Here is a 20,944-nt window from a genome sequence, read left to right on the forward strand (position 1 = left end):
ACTTATGAAGAAATCAGTGGATAATTGAGCATTGAGGGGGGTCTAATTCTTGAAGCAATATTTTTACTTAAAATAACTGCATTGAAATGAATTTTTTTTGAGACAGGATCTGACTCTGTTACCCAGGCTGGAGTGCAGTGGTGCAATCTCGGCTTACTGCAGCCTCTGCCTCCCAGGTTCCAGGGATTCTCCCACCTCAGCCTCCTGAGTAGCTGGGACTATTGGCACATGCCACCACAGCCAGCTAATTTTTGTATTTTTTGGTAGAGATGGGGTTTCGCCATGTTAGCCAGGCTGGTCTCGAACTCCTGGCCTCAAGTGATCCACCTGCCTCAGTCTCCCAAAGTGCTGGGATTACAGGTGTGAGTCACCAAACCTGGCCTGAAATGGATTTTAAAGTACCCGTCACCAACTGCCCCTTTCCCCCCTCAAAAACCTACTGCACAATTGCATTAGAGTCAAAATGCCAAAGCTTCTTCGTTTTAAGGTACTTTAGAAATCCTAGAGCAAAACGCAGTTGAACGCTTAGCTATGACTGAGGAGTCTAGCTCCTGGTCGAACACCAATGTGTGATCCTTCATGCCAAACCATGGTCAATCATAAAGACTGCCGGGTGGGCCTCACGGGGGCAAGCTACACTCCCCAGCCCTGACTTGTGCACAGCCAGTGCACGACAGGTTCTGGGGGCTGCAGTCAAGGACTCAGCCTACCTCCCGCAGTCCATGCTCTTCCAGAGCTATGTGCACTCCTGGCTGGGTGCCTTCTTCAGAGGGATCTGTTCCCTTCAGCCAAGTCCTCCCTCAGGCACCTCAGCTGAGACTTCCTGGGGAACGGGAGCTTGAAGCCACTTTTCTCCACATCTGTGCTGATCCAAAATGGAATCCACAATTGTTTCAATAAAGAAACTGTGGCATATAGATACACCATGGAATACGATTCAACCTTGAAAAAGGAGATCCAGCCATTTGCCACAACATGGATGAACCTAGAGGACACTAGGATGTAAGCCAGGAACACAAAGATAAGTAGTGCAAGATCTCACTTAGCTGTGGGGTCTTAAAAAGTCAAATGTATAGAAGCACAGAGTAGCACTGTAATTACCAGAGGCAGGGGGTGGAGGAGGGCGAGATGCAGGTTAAAAGGTACGAAGCTGCAGTTACGTAAGACGAGTGAGTCTAGAGACGTAACGTACAACATGAGGACGACAGTGAATCACACTCTATTGTATGCTGGAAATGAGAAGAGACCTTAGGTGCTCTTTCCACACACCCACACATAGGAAACTGTATGAAGGCTATGCTAGTTTGCTTGACTGCAGTAATCACTTCACTCTGTAAATGTGTATCAAAACATCCTGTTGTATACCTTAAATATACACAATAAAACAACGTTTAAATACCCCCAAAACAAAACTGATCCAAAATAGGGGGCAGGGCTGCCTTCTCTGCTGTAGCCTTGCTCGTATTCCCGCAGCCAGTGAGCACAGACAGGCTCGGCTGTGCCTTTCACTTGGCTGTTGTCTGCACCAGCACCTCCCACACCTGGCAGCTCAGCTCCCTGGCTCCGCTGAGCTCCTGACCGACTCCAGTTACTTCATTCTTCTGAGCGAGCACTCTCACCTCTCATTTTGAAGAATATGCGGTGACAATTGCCAAGTGGGAAAGCAACAGAATCAGGGGAAATGAGTGCTAGTCTAGCTCTAGCACGAAAAGTACCAACAGTATGGCTCTGGTTAGTTGCTTAATTTTGGGGGCTTAGCCTTCTTGTCTGCAAAATGAGGTAACTCAACTATATATTGCTGAATATTCCTTTCAGGTCTAATATGCCAGATTCTATGAATTATGCTTCTTAAAACTATCTTCTGAAAAAGTTAAGAAAAATAAAGTGGCAGAATAAGACTAACATTCTTCTTTTTCTTTTATTTTTTAAAGGTCACCTTTACAAAGTAGCATTTAAAAATAAATCCATCTCACAACTCAAAGAAATTTCTGACAGTACTGCCCTCATGCTGGGCAGTCACTGTTTCCTCTGTGTCTGCCACGTGCCAGCGCACATACACAGCTCTTCCTCTTCTTTCCTGGGAGCAAACCCTTAGCGCTTCTTCCAGGTAAACTTTCTGCGGGATCCCTCTTGGCCTGGCTTCTTCCGTTCTCTCACACGTGGATCAGTAGTGAGGAGTCCAGCTGCAGCATAAAAACAGAAGCCTTTAGGAACCATTAATATGCACGCTGCCAGGAAGAAAAGCAGGTTCGTGAATTTATACGTACTGTTGTCTGAGAAAAAAAATTAGAGGAAAGCAACCAGCCCAGTAATTTACCCGCCCAGTATCAACCTCGTGACGGCAGTTTGCTTCCACTCTTTGAGGATATTTTTCCAACCTCTGAGACAAACACCAGTTATGTTATTTAAACCTGCTTTCCTTATCTTGTAAGAATAATGGTTCCCTTTTGGCTTTTCAGCTGGCCTCATCTAAGCGAGATAAAGCTGCTCTTGTGGGGGCGGTCACTATTCACTGTAAAGGAACTTAACCTGTACGCTTACTATTGCAGAGGCCAGAGTTTTAATAGAGACAAGAGGCAGAGAAGAAAAACTTACTGTAAAGGTGAAGTATGAGAAAGTACTTAGATACCATCTATTAACAGTTTACATGAATATGCATATACATACAAATATGACTTGTCAAACATTTAAAAAAGGAAACATTATTTTAATTTATGCCATAATATTCCCTGGTTTTTTTGTTTGTTTGTTTGTTTTAGAATCTAAAAGATAAGTTTTAGAGTTGTATTCTCAGCACAAGCAGTTTCTTCTAGAAGAATAAAGTCAGTTGAAACAGGAAACTGTCATTCTCCCAGTCATCAGGAGTGAATATGTTTCTAGGCAACTGCTGCGGTGACTCCTAGCTATGGCCCACACGGAAGAGCCCAGCAGTGGCTGCAGCTATAGTAAGTTAGTAAAGACCACAGATTCCAAGAATACCACTGATGGGAAAGCTCTTACATTGCTTTTATAAATATGTAAATGTACTTTTTCCTTGTCTTTTTCACTCTTCCAACGTTAGCACTCCTCTTACTGTATACAAGGGTTGGGTATTTTATTAAGGACCATTTAATGTACATATAGCAACACTTCAATTATTTATTACATACCCGTAAGGTTTTACACTTGTTTGTACTTAAAGGACATATATGGAATAAAACAGCGGTATTTGACAAAATACAGACAAGACCTAAGTTCTAGCTTCAATTGTAAGTAAGAATGCTTTATTACTTTCAGATATGCACAGGAGCTCAAACTAATCAAATTGTTAAGGTTCTAGCAAATTACTTCAATGACTAGATATGAATCCCATATGATGACAAATTGCTTATAAGCAAATGGATTTTTAAGAACCTTAAGCAATTAAGTAGCCTAAGCCATAGGTAGTGTTTTTATTGAACCCCAGTGGCTTGTACTAGCAGGTCTGGTGCCCAGAGACCATCCTTCTTGCCCAGAGGAGGAGCTTATGAACTTCGGTGCTAAGTGATTTGCTCAGGACCATGCAGCTGGCTGACAGCACACACGGTGCTTTCCTCTTCTCACAAACAGTGCGAAGATAGTCTTCAGCTTAAACTTCCCTGATTTATTCTAACTGCTAAAGCAGTACCCTAATGAAAGAATCAACTGCCCATCCTTTTTCACATTACACAGGGACTCTTGTATTCATGCTCAGGTAACAGGGTTACACAGAGTAGGGTAAAAGAAAATTCAAACACCGCAATGGGAAAAAATGGAAACCTCCAATAACTTACAAAAACAAAATACTCAAAGAACTTTATCATTAACCAAACAATTATTACAAATTTCGATGACAGACCAGGTGTGGTAGCTCATGCTACGTAATTTCAGTGCTTTGGGAGGCCAAGGCAGGATTGCTTGAGGCCAGGAGTTCGAGAACAGCCTGGGCAACATAGCAAAACGCAGTCTCTACAAAATACACAAAAATTATCCGGGTTTGCTAGTGCACGTCATAGTCCTAACTACCTGGGAGGCTGAGGCAGGAGGACTGCTCGAGCCCAGAAGCTTGAGGCTGCAGCTAGCTATGATTACACCACTGCACTCCAGCCTGGGTGACAGAGAGAGACTGTTTCAAAAACAAAACACCCACACATTTCTTGATAAAACAAAAACAAGCAATTTGTCTCTTAAATATAACTAAGCTAAGCACTTTGTTAAGCTGGACAAAAGGTTATGCATTAAGGACAAAATTAACTTTTCCCTGAGCTTGGAACTGAACATTTTAGCAGGGCTCAAATAATCAGTGCGGGCAGTTCTCCCCTTTTTCTAATTTAAGCTCACCTTGTAGAAATCAAACCTGAGAAATACTGTTGGTTCTGTAGCAAGAAAGAATATAGCGAAGGGAAATATTACATATGTAACTATGTATTTTCTCATGAACTTCAGGCACTGGTACAAAAAACCGACGAGCATGTATAGCCAGTATTGGGCCACCATGCCCGTCCCACCTAGACTCATACCTTGTCTCATCCACTCGACCTCGTCCTTGGTGACAAAGCTGCACAAAGCTTTTGCCATTGCCAATCGTAACGCTCCAGCCTGCGCCGACCTCCCGCCCCCTGAGACTGTGCAGGTCACATCGTGCTTTCCCAGCCGGTCCACAAAGTGGAAAGGGAACATCAGCTGTTCTCTAAAGCACAGCACAAGAAAATGTGGTTACATTTACTATAAAGATACATAATTATGTAAACAACTGAAATTCTGAATATTCATAAAAACAATATTCTGCATGCCACTGTTATACTTTCCATACTTCTCAATCAATCCATTTTACCAAGATATAGAAACACATTTCTGACATTTCGAATGATTTGCTGAGAGTTGTAAGGTTTCTTTCTTTTTCTTAGGTATAGCAGTACACTCTATCTTACTGTTTGCTGATCCCCTTTATCTCAGAAGATCTTTGCAAAGCTTGAAAATAACTTCGTAAAGAAGTCTTACAGTTGGGGAACTCCATTAATCAACTGAATTTAATGTCTCTGGATTGAATGATCAGATATAAAATCAATAGGCCTTCTCAAACAATTATCAAATGTCATTTGGATTCCCTAAATATACTATAAATATATCTGTATAATGCTCATCTTGATATGGTTAGTTTTTAAAGTTTCTAAAACTGTATTCGACCTTGCACTTCCCTGACACCAAACGCATATTCCCAATATTCTTATAGTTCTCTAAATCACAGGGTCCTGCTACCTTTCTGGGGCCAGGTTGACATTCTACACAACCCCTGGCAGGCCTGCTCTCTCAGGGTTGGTCAGGGCCCACGAGACCCTGGGGCAGGCACCACAGACAGAACATGGCCCTGAACTTGCTCTTGCTCAACTCAACAAGTATTTGTTGAATACCATTTTCACGCTAGGGAAGATGTTCACCATTACCTTTGTCAAGCACTTTGATTTTGCTATTTTGCCTTAAGATCTTGCTACACTTTTATTCAGAAAAGCTCAATTATATTGTATTTGCTTTCTTTGACACTGTAGCTTCTGGACCCAAAATAAACTTTATATAACACAGTTAAGCTGAGACACAGGTGTGGACAGGACATGCAAGTGCTATTCTTCATACCACACTAGTAAAATAATCACATGCAGATGGGCAAAAGATGACTTTCAAAAGCCACAGCAAATCGGAATTAATAACAATACGATCTAGGGGTGACATAATTCCTACAACAACAAAAAAACCCATAAACCTATACTGTCTTTTTGAACAAATGCTTCCAAGAAACCAAATAAAAAGTAGCCATAAGTTATAAAAACAGTATTATAAGTAGTAGCTATTAATATACTATGATAACTAAAGAAAATTTCAGCTGGGGACCTGCAGTCCAAGCTGTCAAGAGGCTGAGGTGGGAGGACTGCTTGAGCCCAGGAGCTTGAGTCCAGCCTGGGTGACATAAAGAGACTTGTCTCTTAAAAAAAAAAAAAATAGTGAATATAAAAGAAAATTTAGGCTGAGCGCGGTGGCTCATGCCTGTAATCCCAGCACTTTGGGAGGCCGAGGCGGGCGGATCACCTGAGGTTGGGAGTTTGAGACCAGTCTGACCAACATGGAGAAAATGCCGTCTCTACTAAAAATACAAAATTAGCCGGGCATAGTGGTGCATGCCTGTCCAGCTACTCAGGAGGCCGAGGCAGGAGAATCGCTTGAACCTGGGAGACAGAGGTTGTGGTGAGCCAAGATTGCGCCATTGCACTCCAGCCTGGGCAACAAGAGTGAAACTCCGTCTCAAAAAAAAAAAAAAAAAAAAGAGAATTTACAGACTGAGAATCTAATTCCACTATTGCATTTACGTAACCATCTGGGTCCATGACTCAGTTATATACCTAGTAATTACATCATGAAATCTATTTTTCTAGATTTTAACTGAGGTCTCCTTATTTATCTTTATTTACATAAGCATTTGTTAAAGAATCATAAAATTTTAAAAATGAAGCCGGGTAAGCGTTTAACCTCCCAAACAACTGGCTGTCCAGAAGCCTCCCTTGTAGCTTCACTTACATGGCTAACCTGCTTAACTGTGTGTTAGGTGATGAGAGAACTCCGATCAAGATCCCTGATTCTGGGTTCACAAGTCTTCCTATTAGTCAATGGTCACCTCACTGCTGATTTGTAAGTTCCTGACGTGGCTGCCCTAAATCCCGATAACTACTTTAAAATAGTTGTAGGTGCCCATTCCCACCAAGACTAGCCTTAGGCTTCCCAACCATGTAGGAAGTTTCTTGCCAATAGGAATCATATCTCAAATATCTCTGATATCTTCACAATGCCCAGAACAAGACTGGAGAAACAGATGATCCTTAGTAAATAGCTGCTGAATTCAAATCAAAGAATAAGATCTAAGAATGTAATTTCATTTTGAGATCAAGCCATAACTGAGACTTGCTGTTAAATCATCAGGAGTTACGTCTGAATACAAATCAACAGACAGGTTATTGGTTAAAGGACATTCCTCCTACAGTTCCCAATGCTAAAGTTATCAGCCCCCGGAGTATGGGTTTCTCTCTGGCTTTTCCTAAGGGAAACAAAAGCTTCCTCCATCCCCTGCCCTGTGAGGATAATAGCAGAACTAATTCATCTTAAATGGAGTTAAGAATCCACTGCTTGTTGACACAGGCACACACAAATAAAATAAACATACACATCTTAAAGTAATGATTGCGTCCAGAAGCTTACACTGTATTAGGAGGTTCCTCTTTTGCCTACATCAGCATTGGTATCAAAAGAGCTTTAGCCCTTTTGACCTTAAATACCGTGAGACATGCGGGAAACAGGAGAAGGATTAGGAAAGGAGGAACTAATCATACCAAACTTCTGTTACTCGTGGATAATGACAGTAACTACTGGGAAAATAATAACCATATCAAGAAGAGGCCTTTATATAGCAAGTCAGAGAGAGTTCTGAGATGAGTATATTTAGATTAGAAGAGCTGTAGTATCTATGTATGATTAATGCCTATTTCTCCATAGGATACAAAGTTTAAAAATTAAAACTGCCATATTTAGCACCAGAACTAAGAAAAGCCTGATGAGTTCTTACTTTAACCCATAAATGCCAGGTTTCTTTGCTTGCTCAATACATATAGTCACATTCCTCTGAATAGGAAAAAAATCCAAAATGATAAAGCAGAATTTTTCCAATATTTATGATCAGAAAAACAAACACAAGCCACAAGAAATTACTTGCACTTTTCCTTGCCTAGTGGGTTAGGTCAGTTTTAAGTGCCAAGGCTGGTTTTTGTGGTGATTGTTTTGTGCACACCTGTCCCCAAACTAGAAGGTGGAAATCTACCTTTCTTATGTTTTGGCACAGTCTGCACTTCAGAACATAAGCTACATATAAGACTACTCAAACTGCAGTAGGATCTGATGAAAAGGGGAGTAAGAGTCAATTAATGAGGAATTCTAGAGATGCTTTTTAAAAAATCAGGAAGCTGCTTTAAAAAATAGCTTCAATTAGCTAGTTTGATATGTTACATTGGTAAAGAGAAATAATCATTCAGATAAACAGAATTAGAAGATCACAAGCGTTCTTAAATGATCATGATGTATCATAAAGCATGTTTCCTTTAAAAACAAAAAAACCAAAACCCAAAACGAACCTGTCCTGTGTGACGGGGAAGTAATGCTGATAATCAATTCCATTTACTTTTATTCTCCCACTTCCATGTTCATAAACAATTGCTTCTGCTTTTGCAGTCTTTCTTTTACCTTCAAAAATATAAAATTCCTATTAGTAAATATCTTGAAGACCTGTGCTTTGAGACAGGTAAAACTACATTAGAATCTGTTTCCCCAAAATAATATACAACACTGTATATAAGCAGGTCCTATAACTATTATTTCAAGTCAAACCAAAACAAAGCAGGTAAACTACACAACAGATGCAATAAAGCTCACTGTGGGGTAATTTTGTTCTTCAATTCCATTTTAGAAACACTACAATGATTTTAAATTAGTTTGAACAACCAAGAAAGTAATTTATATTCATTTCGCTTACTTACGAGAATCCACAACCAATTTACACAGCGTTCTTCTTTCAGAAACAGTAAGAATATATCTAACAACATAAGTTTTAGAAATATATAAATAGCATGATGAAACATTACTAGTAGAAATAAAAAAATACTCAGGAAAGGTCACATTTCTTTGGAAACACCACAGTAGTTAAAAACGACAATGATGAGAAATCTTTTAAGAGTTGTAAACATTTTAATAGGTCAAGTCTTCAAAGTTGGACTACGTCTAACGGCTCTGAACAAGAATAATGTGAGTTAGGGATGTGAAGTTTTCATATTACATAGTTTCGGTATTTGATATGCAGATTCACTGAGCATTTTCATTTTTTGCAAAGAAAACTTTATTATAAATATTGTGCCAATTCTAGCAGCTTAAAATGTGAAAATTAAAAGATTTAATAATATAAATGTGTGAAAATAAAAAGTGTTAATATGACTGTATAGGTATGCATCCACATTTTTTTCTTGGGATATTATAAAGTTCAGTTTTGAAAAACTTCAACAGAATCTTAAAAATTAGGAAATCCAATGTAACAGTAGCAAAAATAAATAAATAAAAAATCTAATGGATAACAGAGAGCAACAGCAAATAAAAAATAATTGTAGTTTTTCAACCTTCACTGAATTTATTTTCTCTCCACAGAACGTCATTACCTTCGCTTTTGCTAAAGGCCATTCCTTGCTCGTCATACTGTACAGGTTCAATCAGCTGTTTTTTTGATGCAACAGCTATATTTCTTCGAAACCTCTGCACAAATTCTTCCTCAGCAGCACCGCACCGCAATGTCAATAACTTTTCTAGCAGCTGAATGAGCTTCATATACTGCAGACAATAAAAATTCATTAGAAGGTGCAAGTGTAATTGCATTTGCTAAATTTTTTCTATTTTTGCATCCTTGATCTTTCCAATGTTGCTTTTCCTGATGAATTTTGACAGGATGACACTTCTGCATCTTCACGCTGCTTTTAAAACAGCATGCAGATGCATCACTTTTCCTGCGTATCTTTAGTGCCAAATCTTTTCTTTCAAGAAACAAAGAGATTTATCATTCAAAGAAAAATCAATTTCTCTGTATTATGATTATGAAATTTAGATTTAAATTCACTTTCAAAAAGTATTTAGATGATCTTCAAGTGTAATTTCCACTCTTTTATTAGAACTGTATCAAGTGGAGCTTTATAAATAATTTCAAGTAAGTTATGTATAGTAATATGGAAAGAGTTTGATTTTGAGAAAATGTACCTCTTAAATTATATTTCATAATACATTTGGCAGATATATCTTTGGCTGTTCAAGCTGTGTTACTTTAATGTTTATGATTTCCTTTAAAACCGAACAATCAAGCTATTTAAAAATTCAAGAGATACTTGACTTAAAGGGCAACCTCTTGAAATAAATTATCCTTGCTCCTGTGTGCATTTTTTTTAATAGTTCTTGAACATGTGATTAGAAAGTAAACAACTTGGAATTAACCCCTTAAAATTAGAAGCCAGAATAATCACTCTAAAGTGTTTATGGAGAAGGAAACAACTAATGCTTGAGATTCTTAGTTAATATGGATTGTGAAACTCAGTCTTTGATAGCCTTCTGTATGTTTTTTGTCAGCCTTAAACATCATACTCATCTTTGTCACTATTGCCTTTATTGTAAAAATCTGCCATTAATAGTTTGAAAATTTTAAAAATCTCACCAGTAAGATTAATATTAAAAGAACTACTTCGACTCCAGCTTCCTATGACGTAATGAAAGAGAAGGCACTCTTCTAGTAAGGGTGAAACATTTAGCTACCTAGGATATTGGGTGGACGGAGCTCCATGCTCCTCTCCAGTCACCCGTCTGGACGTTCTGTGCTTAGCTACTCTCTCGATTCCATCTCACAGACTCTCAATGACTACTTTTGCACCTACAAAGGGGCACTACGGGTGGAACACAGCCTTGCTTCTGAACTAGGTTAAGAAGTCACTGACCACCTCCACACCCCTCATCTCGATACCAGCCATAAACATCAGGATTTCTTCTGATATCCAGTACCCCAAAGTACAAAGTATCATATATAACTTGTTTCCTTTGTTTTCATACTTGTACACCTGCATTAAAGTTCTTGGGATATTACAAAGCAGAAAAAAGAATACCTAAGTTATTTAAAAAAAAAAAAAAAAAAATCAAAGCAGCCAGAAACAGAGGAAGTAATGAAATTACTCCGTAACGAAAAATAAGATTTTTCAGTTGAATTCAAGTACAGCAGTACTTGGAAGTTAGGATATTAGAAATTAACGCTGGATCCACCACTAACCAAATGTCCAACACTTTGTTTAAGCAAACTGCAACTTCTCCACATCATTAATTTCTATAATACATTAAATGAGAAAAAGAACAATTCAAGTACATGACTTAAAATCTATATATGGTGGCAAAGTACTAACAACGTTAGCCACCACCATCAAAGAAAAACTCCATCTTGGAAAAATTTATGAAATTGAAAAATTTCTGGAAGATTTACCCAATCTTCCAGAAAGTAATAAATTTGGAACATCAAAATGTTTAAGACATCAACTGTCCTGTGATAACGTTGATATAGTAGAACATTTAACAAAATAAGACCTAAAGCAGGGGGTCACAAACTTTATAGGGTACAAGATTCATCTGGAAAGTTTGTTAAAAAGATTCCTGGGTAACCCCTTAGAGACTGCGCTAGATCTGGGGTGAGGCTTAGGACTCTGTAGTTTGTAACCAGCATTTCAAGGGATTCCGATAGAGGTGGTTTGCAGATCCCAAGATAAAAACCACTGACCTTACAGATATGGCACACAAGGTAAACAGTAAATTGCATGAAGGTAACCATGTGCTGCATCCCTTTTCAACTTAACCAATAATGACTCCTTACACTTATTATCAGCTTGTAAAATTAGCTACTGGCCTTACAGAAGGAGATCAAACAACATCTGCTGTGCTTCCCTAAAACAACTGGCACAGGACATGAGGACACTTATGAGAGGAGGACCTGGAGACTCAACAAGGCACCTCCTGACCACAGATAAGGTCATCCCAAGGCAGAAATCAGTGATGAATTTTTTTTTTTTTTTTAAAGATAGAAAGAAAAATCATCTTAGGAACACCTGCTTTGAGGAACATTACTATTAGGATCCTAAATACAGCAATTGTCTGCATTCTTATGGCACAGGTCCCCTTAAATTAAAAAGATTAATTACTTACATCTTGATCTGACAGGTTTTCCACTAACATTTCTTCTAGTTCCTCCTTAATCAGCCATCTGCTGCCAATCAGGTTTCTGTTAAAATATCACATATATTCTCTTTTTAATTAGCCATGCAATTAGAGTTATATCACAAAAGATCCCACATATAGTAGCAATTTTGTGATTTGGAAATAAGTTTTTATATTATATAGCAGTAATTTTACCCAACTAAACTATTTTTGACATACGTTCCATTTCCTCAATCTACTTTAGAAAAGGTATCTACTCTAGCAAATGTTTTAAGAGTTAAATATGCCACTATGGAACTCGTTTGGTATTAAAAGCCCACCAGATTTCTTAAAGATTAAAATTGTGCCCGTATAACTTACTTCAAAGAAGATGTTATGGATACAACGTTAACCTGTCAATAGACTAATGCGGTAGCAAGTCCAACTAAAGGGACAGGAGTGCATTTAACTTAACTTAAACAAGGTGTTCTTCCTTTATGGAAGAAATCTTGAATAGATAGGCCAAAATTTCACACTGGCTGATCAGTTTGATGGATCTGACCTATTGCTGTTTGCCAAATGGAAGCAGAAACCTTGATATACCAAAACATAAAAATAAAATGTAAAAAATTAAAGCGTGCAAATGCTAAATAAATGTGTAGCTATAAACATAAAAATTCTGAGGGCATCATATCCAGGTATAGTAATTAAATATCCTATCATATATAAATCTGGGATAAAAATGACATAAAAATAACTTCAAGTCATGCTTTCTCCTAAATAAAAACCACCTATTATTTTGAACTCTAACCTTAATGCTTAATGATAAAATACTGAACAAATTTTAGGCTTCAGGTATGTCTAAAAAAATACCAATGAGTGGCATGTTTTTAGTTCAAATTTTATTTATATTTTAACGCAAGAAAAGAGCTTACCTGGTTTCAGTTTTTTCTGGAAGCAGATCTTTGGCTTGCAACTGACTTTGATGTTTTTCTAAATTGAGTAACATTCCATATACATCCTATGGCAAATAAAATATACAGTACATACTAAAAATTAAGAGCAATGATACATTATAACTTCTGATATATTTTATAGTTTTCTTCTGTAAGTACTTCCTAAGGTGTCCTCCTCTTCAGAGAATCAAGCTGCAGAGTAAATAAAACTGAAAATGCTTTTAATAACACTATTTCTCATTTAAACTAAAGGATGATAGAGTAATTTCAATGAGAATTTAGTGTCATACATCACAGCACACTTAACTTTAGCTGATTTTAAAATAACTCTATAAAAATTTTACAACTCTACTTCAGTGAGATTGGTTAAAAAAAACCAAAAACCTTAAACGATTTTCCCTTTCCTTCGGAAAAATCATTAATTTATATGGCAATGTGTACGTTAAACTTAGAGAATTATCCAGTAAAATATATGGTATTTACAGGTACTTATGTATTATTTAATACAACTTACTACTTATTTAATATTTAAATAATATTTAAGTCCTTATCATATAGTTTTTATCTTAAAAAGAGCTTCTATTATATTTGTTATTTGATTTCTTCCTATTAATTTACTTCCTAAAAAAATCTGTGAATGTATGCCACTTGTTAAATTACAATGGAAGTAGAAGTTTGCCATTTTGTTAGAACTTGCAAAAAGCAATAATCCAGCAATAAGGATCATCAATGAAATGTATTTTCTAGGCAATGAGTTTACAATAAGCAAAACAGTACAGCTTTTGCCTGAGCAAACTTAACTTTTTGAAACACTCAATACATTTGTAATTATTCATTTATAATTTACACATAACCTACCATACTAATACCCAATGAGTAGATAGGCATTTTAAAAGAATGAGCTAGAGATGACATAAATTTACTTTTTGTTTTTGTTTTTGCTAATCATGATACCTTCTAGTATCAGCAAATCTCAGAAGATACACCTTGTTACTGATAAGAGATGTCAATCCATATCTCAAACAGTCTTAATAATTTCAAGTTTTCAGGGGCAACTTCTTGTGGGCTCTGATTAGACTGCCATATTACCTCATAATGTTGCTGATAAAGTTTTATCTAAGTGTAGGAGAAACGTCCCTTTGCCCCGTCATCATATTTACTAGTGCTTGCATTTCAGCACGGTCTTCACTCTGCAACCTGTTTTCAGGAACTGAAGGAAGGAATCAAAGGAAGGAAGGAGGGAAGGAAGGAGGGAGGGAGGGAGGGAGGGAGGACAGACTAAGCCTTTGAATTTTTGTAACATAGGTGAGAAAAGCTGATATAATTCAATGGGTAAGACTCCTCAGTGAATAAGGACGTAAAAATTCATTCCTTTTGGCTGGGGAGATTCAGGTAAGTGTTTTTGGCTTTGTTTTTCATTAAGGGTAGTAGAATTGATAGTTTAGAAGAGAAAAGAAAAAAAGAAGCAGAGACAAAAAGAAGAAACAGCACTTAGAAGCTACAAAACTGGTGGTGAGCTAGACATTACCAGTGGACGTGAGTATCTCAAATTGAAAGTAAATCCATCACTCTAGCTCAGCAATTCTAAAAGTGCAGTCCCTAGATCAGCAGCAGCAGCAGCAGCATCCAAGCCTAGACTGGCTAGAAATATACATTCTAAGAACTATAGAGAATCTAGTTCAACACAATAGCAAAGGGACAAATGAAGTTAATTTAATCCTAGTATTCATATTAAGTGTAACTGTCCCTACAACTACATTCCAAGTACACATCCATCACCTGCAGCAGCAGAGGAATGTATTTGACAATTAAAAAGCAAACAAAAGCCAACTGTCCACCCTAAAGCAAAACCACAAACCATCCACATATAGAAAAACAGGGGTATATATCCACATACATATATCCCTGTCACTCAGCTGAAAGTAAAAGTTTACAATTTATCTCCCAAGAATTGGTAAGCCTTGTTGACTGTGGTTAGGGTACTTTTAACTCACTTTTAAAGGCTAAAATAATGGGTTGGGACTTCAAATGGATAGTATATCACAAAAATTTCAATGCACCTGTTTCTAGAAGCAATTCTCAAATGAGCTGAACAAATAAAGAACTCCCCCACCACCCCCCCAAAAAATGAATGCTCCCCACTTATATGAAATGGACAGACTCGGGCAAACAGCACACCACTATGCACCCAGCACAGCCTGTCAGCAGGCTGGACCACAGGAGACTGTGGCTCCATCGGGGTGCTCTGGTAAGGAAACTGCAGCGAGCCTCTCAGCTGCCGGGTCCAGAGTCCTGAGATTCAGAGAGTGCAAGTCTATCTTTCAAACTAGTGAAGAATACATGAACTTAAAAGAACGCCAGCAATAGTAGTAAACTGCTGAGTAATTTACTACCCTCCTCTGCTTACAAGGGCTTACTTAATTTTCTGAAATAATTAAGTCAACTAAAATAACAACAATCAACCTATCTTGTACGTAAGTTTTAAGTCAAAGGATAGGCTGTCATCTCCCAAAGACTTTTGAGCAATTTTTACTCTAAATCCTTATTTTTCTTAAAGTATTCTTCCATGATGCCATTTCCTCCTAATGTTGTACTGAGATCCATAACAATGTATAAATGGTACAAATAAAACCGTCAGAAAAAAATGTGGAAGAGGAGACAACAACCCATGAAAAGGACATGTCAGATTTCAAACACGGTGAATTCGATTCATTTGCGGCAAATGCTTACAATTTGATGATTGTAACCCATCAAATCACATAATGCCCATTAAACCACTCCATACACTTCTTTAAATAGGAAAATATATGTAAAGTACGTACTTAGCACAGTGCCTGACCTATAGTAATGGTCAAGAATGATAGCGGGGGTGAGGTATGGCTTTCAAGAGTCAAATAAACAATTTTACTGGTGCACCATTTCCATTTATTCTTTCTATTTTGCATAATAAAACCACTCTTAAGATTCTACCTTGGTTAGTTAGAGACAACAGTTCTCTGGAAAGTAGATTCTATAGCTTTAACTCCCTGAAGAGAGGTGTACTAATTTACATAAAAAAAATCCTTAAGGGTATAAAATATGCCAAGAACTGTCAACATCACAGATTACCACTGGTAGCTTCTGGTATATTGTTAAGTTTCCACTTAATTTTTAAGGGACACTAGAGAATTAGTATGACCCACCTACACTAAGTTTATATACTGTATTTATAACAGTGTAATTTTCAAATATGACAGGAATAACCCAGATGTGAAATGCTGAATCATTAATCACAGCTATGATTAATATTTCATAAAATCAAAGCAAGCCTATCCACCCCTCGTGTCATCAGATTTCCATAATGTATGAGTCAAATTTAGAAGGTGCCTAATTTGAAAATACCAGATGCTCAGGTTACAGAAAAGAAATCCTTAATCTAAACCCTTCTGAGAGCATGAGCACCATGATTTTTAGTATCCTTCTGAAATCTGTTTTGGTTCTATTAAATCATGTGGAAATTCCAATTTTAGGAAGTGTAAACAAGTAACATTTCATGGGGAGGTGATATAGAAAAAGTCTGTTGTATTTTGGTACACAACATAAATAGTAACTAATAGTAATTATCTTAGATACTATATAGTAACAGTAAAGTAACTGACTTAAAATTTGTGTTTGCTAAAGAAATCACAGAAAATCATTTCTTAAATAATCTCCTCGATTTTTTGGCCGCTGGCATATACAAAATCAAATCAACAAATATAAATATAATCCATTTATCATTAACTAAGAGAGGTTTACGCTATATATCTCAAGTTCCAAGTGACATACTTCTGTTGTAGACTCTTGGTATTACTTTGTGAATACAATACAATATACTATATAGATTGCACATCATATAAATGCCATTCAACATACAAAGAAAGTCATCTCAAGATGGATCATATGAAAAAGGACTCTGGGGAAGTCCACACGCAGGAGTGATGACCTGAAAGTTCTTGTAACTCAGACAGCATATATTTTTACTATTCAAATTAAAGCCCCATCATATATTATAATAATTATACCATTACAAAGAGGTAATCTAATTAAAACCAACATAGAGACAATAATATGCTGAATCCTTTTCTAAAAAATTAATTTTCTTAATTGGTACACTTGGAGCATACCAGATATACAATGGTAATTATTCATATGGGAGGACAATGTACATTAAAGCTACCTCTAGAACAGCAATTTCGACTGCTGAATTAATTACTGAATTAACTCCTGCTGTCAAGGAAAGTCTTAAAACAGCATGCAAATATGTTTTAGCACCAGTTTGTAGCTTTTTAAAAAATAAGCACTATTTTACATAGTTGTAGTTATTCCGCAATACCTCACTGTGAGAAGGGTCGCTATTTTAATTCCATTTTAAAAGACAGCACTACATCCAAGAGTTTTCAACAAGGTCACAAAGACGATCTAGAGACATCTGAACTAAGTAAGAATTCTGTGATACTCAGTGCCCAGGACTTCTGCTAAGAGTCTGGAATCTTCACATAACGAAGCAGCACACTTCTGGGGCTGCTTCCAGGCTTTAAGAACCGAGTAGGTTACTGAAGTCCTTTAAAATGAACCAGAGATTCTCCAAATATGCCAGGAGCTTCTTTCACAAGGCAAATGAACCCTGTTTACAAATGAACCTAGTAAGTTATAAGGATTAGAATTACCTGGTTTTCTCTCACATTTTAAACTTTACTACTTATCCCTTCATTTTACATATATATATTTGGTATAAATTTCATCTGTGGCTATGTAACTCCTTCAGTTTAAAGAAAAAGTTTGAAAATATTGAATTGCTTACTATAAAACTGGTTCTAAAACATAAATGAAGTTTCTACACAATGCTAAGTTCCTAGTGCAGTGTTTAGAGTTGCATACCTTCCTTTTCTTAAAGACTGAGATGTGGGGAGCTTTTGTAAAACGTCAATAAATGCTTAAGGTATTGGGGCTGATATCAGTCTTAAAACTGGGACTTTATTAACCTCTCTTTTGAGAAAATGTATTTATCTAATGCGAGTAATGCCTACAATGACAATGTATAGAGTTTTCAATATTCTGTACTACGGTCCTCCCCAAGCACTGGTTTCGTGGGACATCAAAAGGGGTTTGGAGTAGAAAGTGTTCTACAGTCCACTCGGTTTGAGCAGCAGAGTGTGAAAGCAACGTGTTTCTTTACTTAAGGACTTCACAGAGTTTGGGTTCTACTAAGTGTCTCCTTGTTAGAGTTCCCCAGTACACAATATGTAACATTCCTAAACGAACACTTCAGAGCCTCTTTCTTGAAGAATATTTCACAGTTTGTATTCTGCAGAAAGCACTTTGGGAAGAGGTGGGTTACAGACATGCCTTGACTTAATGGGTCACGTTTTACAAAAGGGTTACCACTTCAGAGTTAAATAATCCCCTCGCATTATGAGTTTTAAAGGATTTTCAACTTACTTTTAGTGAGTGAATTTTAATTTTTTTTTTCCAGAAACATACATATTGGTAAATGTTTTTTTCTTCAAATTAAAGGACCTTCAGAAATTGAACCATGACCACTAAGGCTGTGGCCTTTGTCACCAGCTTGGTTGTCCTGGACAGGCCCAAGCTGCTGTGGGAAAGGGGGTAACACTGGTGGGGTTTACAGCCTTGGATCCAACGGGCAGCCCACTCTCTAGCCTAGTCCTTTCTCCACTCCCCACAGTCTTCACCTAGGTTAGCCACAACTCGGTTATCTTGCTGTATAGCATTTTATTTTTTACACAGACATCTATATCCTCTTTAACATTCTTCCCTCTCCTTTACACCTTTGCTCAATTGTTTCAGGAAACTTTATTCTTTCTCTCCTTCTTGAAACCTAAAACCCTAAATCATGTCAGAAAAGCAAACAAGTTCTACTAGTTAAATGGACATTAAGGAAATGGGAAGCCATCCATTTTTGGTGAAAAAGCCACCATGCAGGGGATCCCTTCATGGTACTCAATGATGCTTTCAGAAACTCAGGAAGTTTCTTATTTCTTCTTAAATTACTTTTTATTAAGAAATTATTTGTTACTATGGTTTTATACTTTTTTCATTATATACATACATCTTATTAGTGTAAAATAAATGAGTTTTTAATCGACTTTCCCAGGAACCTGAAGACACGTGGATCATTATATCCATAGGAAAATGGGGGCCCAAGTGCCCTGCAAGTGAACCTGTGGAGTGTGGCACGTTTCCAAAACATGAGAACATCACGGATCAGCACATCCCCCTTCACTTTATACTTTCCTATCACGCTTCATTTCTGGGCAGGAACAATAAACTGTATCTTATATTTCATGGCCATTTTTCCTCAAAAACCTCCCCATTTCTCCACAGAAAGTGGACAGACTAAATACAGGTCAACTGGAAACAGGACCCACTAAAGCATCATACACTGATCTTAACTGCAAGGTGCATCAGCGCCATCTTTTATTAACTGCTATAACGTAATATATATGCTTCGTATGCAAACAGTCACCAAATACTCAAAAGAAGATTTGGCATCTTTAAGGAGGATAAGAAAGGTTAATTGGCATTAGAAGGGTCTCCTCATGCCAACTGCACGCAGGCTCTAGATGTGTTTTCCTGTCACAACTCCTGGCCAATGGCATCCGGGCCTCACACAATTACAGTTGGGCAACGACGTGGGAAAAACAGTTTGGCTTAGTGTCTGTTACCCTGTCACATAGGGAAAAAATTCTATCAACGAAAATAAATGGTAGCAACAAGGATTCATTTCCAAGTCTTTAGAGCTTGCCACAGTCTTCAGGGGCGACCTCCCGTGCCGCAGTGGGGACAGCCGTCCTGTGATCACTCACGGTGGGAAGGGGACGGCTCCCCTCACCATCAAGACCAGGCAGAACAAAGAGAGTGCAGACAGGCGAGATGGCTCCTAGTGTTATAGCTGGACTTCCTACGCAGTGCCTGGCCACTACAAAAACGCTTCTGTAGGGTGAATGATGAACATTTCGTCACTATTTCAAAGTCTCAGTATCTCCGGCAGGTGATCGTGATATGTGTTATCTGGGAAACTAGGCTGGTGTGACTGCAGCTGTAATTAATAACACCTGCTATACATAATGCTGAAATGTATGCATAGGGCATACATTTAGAAATTACTGCATTGCACTAAAATAGAAAAGTCCAAAGGACTCTTCTATTGATCCATAACAAAACTTAAATTACTCAAAAACAAAGAATGTTTATTAATCAGATATCATTTGACATTTTAGTCAGAGAGTATGGTAACATTTTATCCACTTAGAAACTGATCAGTTTCTTGAACAATACTTTTTAAAACATAAAAACAAACTTAAAAAAAAAAAAGTTAGGTCTCTTATAGGATGTGTAATTTCCTCATTATGATGGAATGCAACAAAATATCTTGCCCTTGGGTTGCTCAGTTTCAGCCGAAACAAAGCAAATGGCATGTCAGATGACAGCTGTTTGATAAGGCTCCTCTACAAGACCTGCATGCTTTACTTTTTTCCGTGAAACTTGGGATGAAAGGCAGAAGGCAGGAAGAGAATTAATGTAGCATACAGTCTAAAGGCAATGCTACAACCGTGATTAAGTAGAAAAGTTAAAAGGCACAGATTTTCCACAGTTTCGCTGCGTGCAACCCATCCGTGTAACAAGTTGACAGGCCTAGCGCGTCAGCTCCATCATCCCCTCCGACAGCTAAAACGCAGCATTGCATCCCTTTTCAGAGAAAATTTGCGTCTGCACCATGAAGCGTTGTACATTATTTCTTAGCACTGCAGGGGGCTCAAGTCCATATGGAACCTTCACAAATATTACCACAGATCAAACCGGCGGCGTTTGGAGGCAGATTTGACATACCTATTTAAATGAACAGCAGGGGTCCTCGGGCAGCCTCGGGCTGTGCGGGAGAGAACCTCTACGAGCCGCCCCAGCCGCAGCTCCATTACTCAGCAAAGACACACTCTACATTTATCATTCATTTCATTTCTGCCAGGGCAAGAAGCTCATTTGCCCAAGGTCAACAAAAAGCGAAAAGAAGGTTTTCTTTTTTTTCCCCAAGAAATAAATGTACCTGACAAGTGGGAATTTTGTCCTTTGGGTTTGTGGAGCACAAATAAACAGCAGATAATTCTAAAAAGCAGAGTAAATGTGTGCACTGATTCAAGCCACTGCAATCTGACTGTAGA

At 37.7% G+C, this 20,944-nt stretch overlaps 1 protein-coding gene across 1 annotated transcript in view; it reads right to left on the reverse strand.

Moving 5' to 3' along the window:
• Positions 1 to 1,897: 1,897 nt before the first annotated feature.
• Positions 1,898 to 20,944, reverse strand: part of MRPS9 (mitochondrial ribosomal protein S9) — a 58,640-nt gene continuing 39,593 nt past the window's right edge. The window contains exons 6-11 of the mRNA XM_011969563.1: positions 12,723 to 12,808; positions 11,797 to 11,872; positions 9,237 to 9,405; positions 8,166 to 8,274; positions 4,518 to 4,687; positions 1,898 to 2,183 (exon numbers count right to left, since the gene is read on the reverse strand). Coding sequence (XP_011824953.1) covers positions 2,092 to 2,183; positions 4,518 to 4,687; positions 8,166 to 8,274; positions 9,237 to 9,405; positions 11,797 to 11,872; positions 12,723 to 12,808 — 702 coding nt within the window. The 3' untranslated portion in view covers positions 1,898 to 2,091. The remainder of the gene's footprint in view (positions 2,184 to 4,517; positions 4,688 to 8,165; positions 8,275 to 9,236; positions 9,406 to 11,796; positions 11,873 to 12,722; positions 12,809 to 20,944) is intronic.

Source organism: Mandrillus leucophaeus, unplaced genomic scaffold, assembly GCF_000951045.1.
Source record: "Mandrillus leucophaeus isolate KB7577 unplaced genomic scaffold, Mleu.le_1.0 Scaffold9, whole genome shotgun sequence".
In the NCBI taxonomy this organism is placed as follows: Eukaryota; Metazoa; Chordata; class Mammalia; order Primates; family Cercopithecidae; genus Mandrillus; species Mandrillus leucophaeus.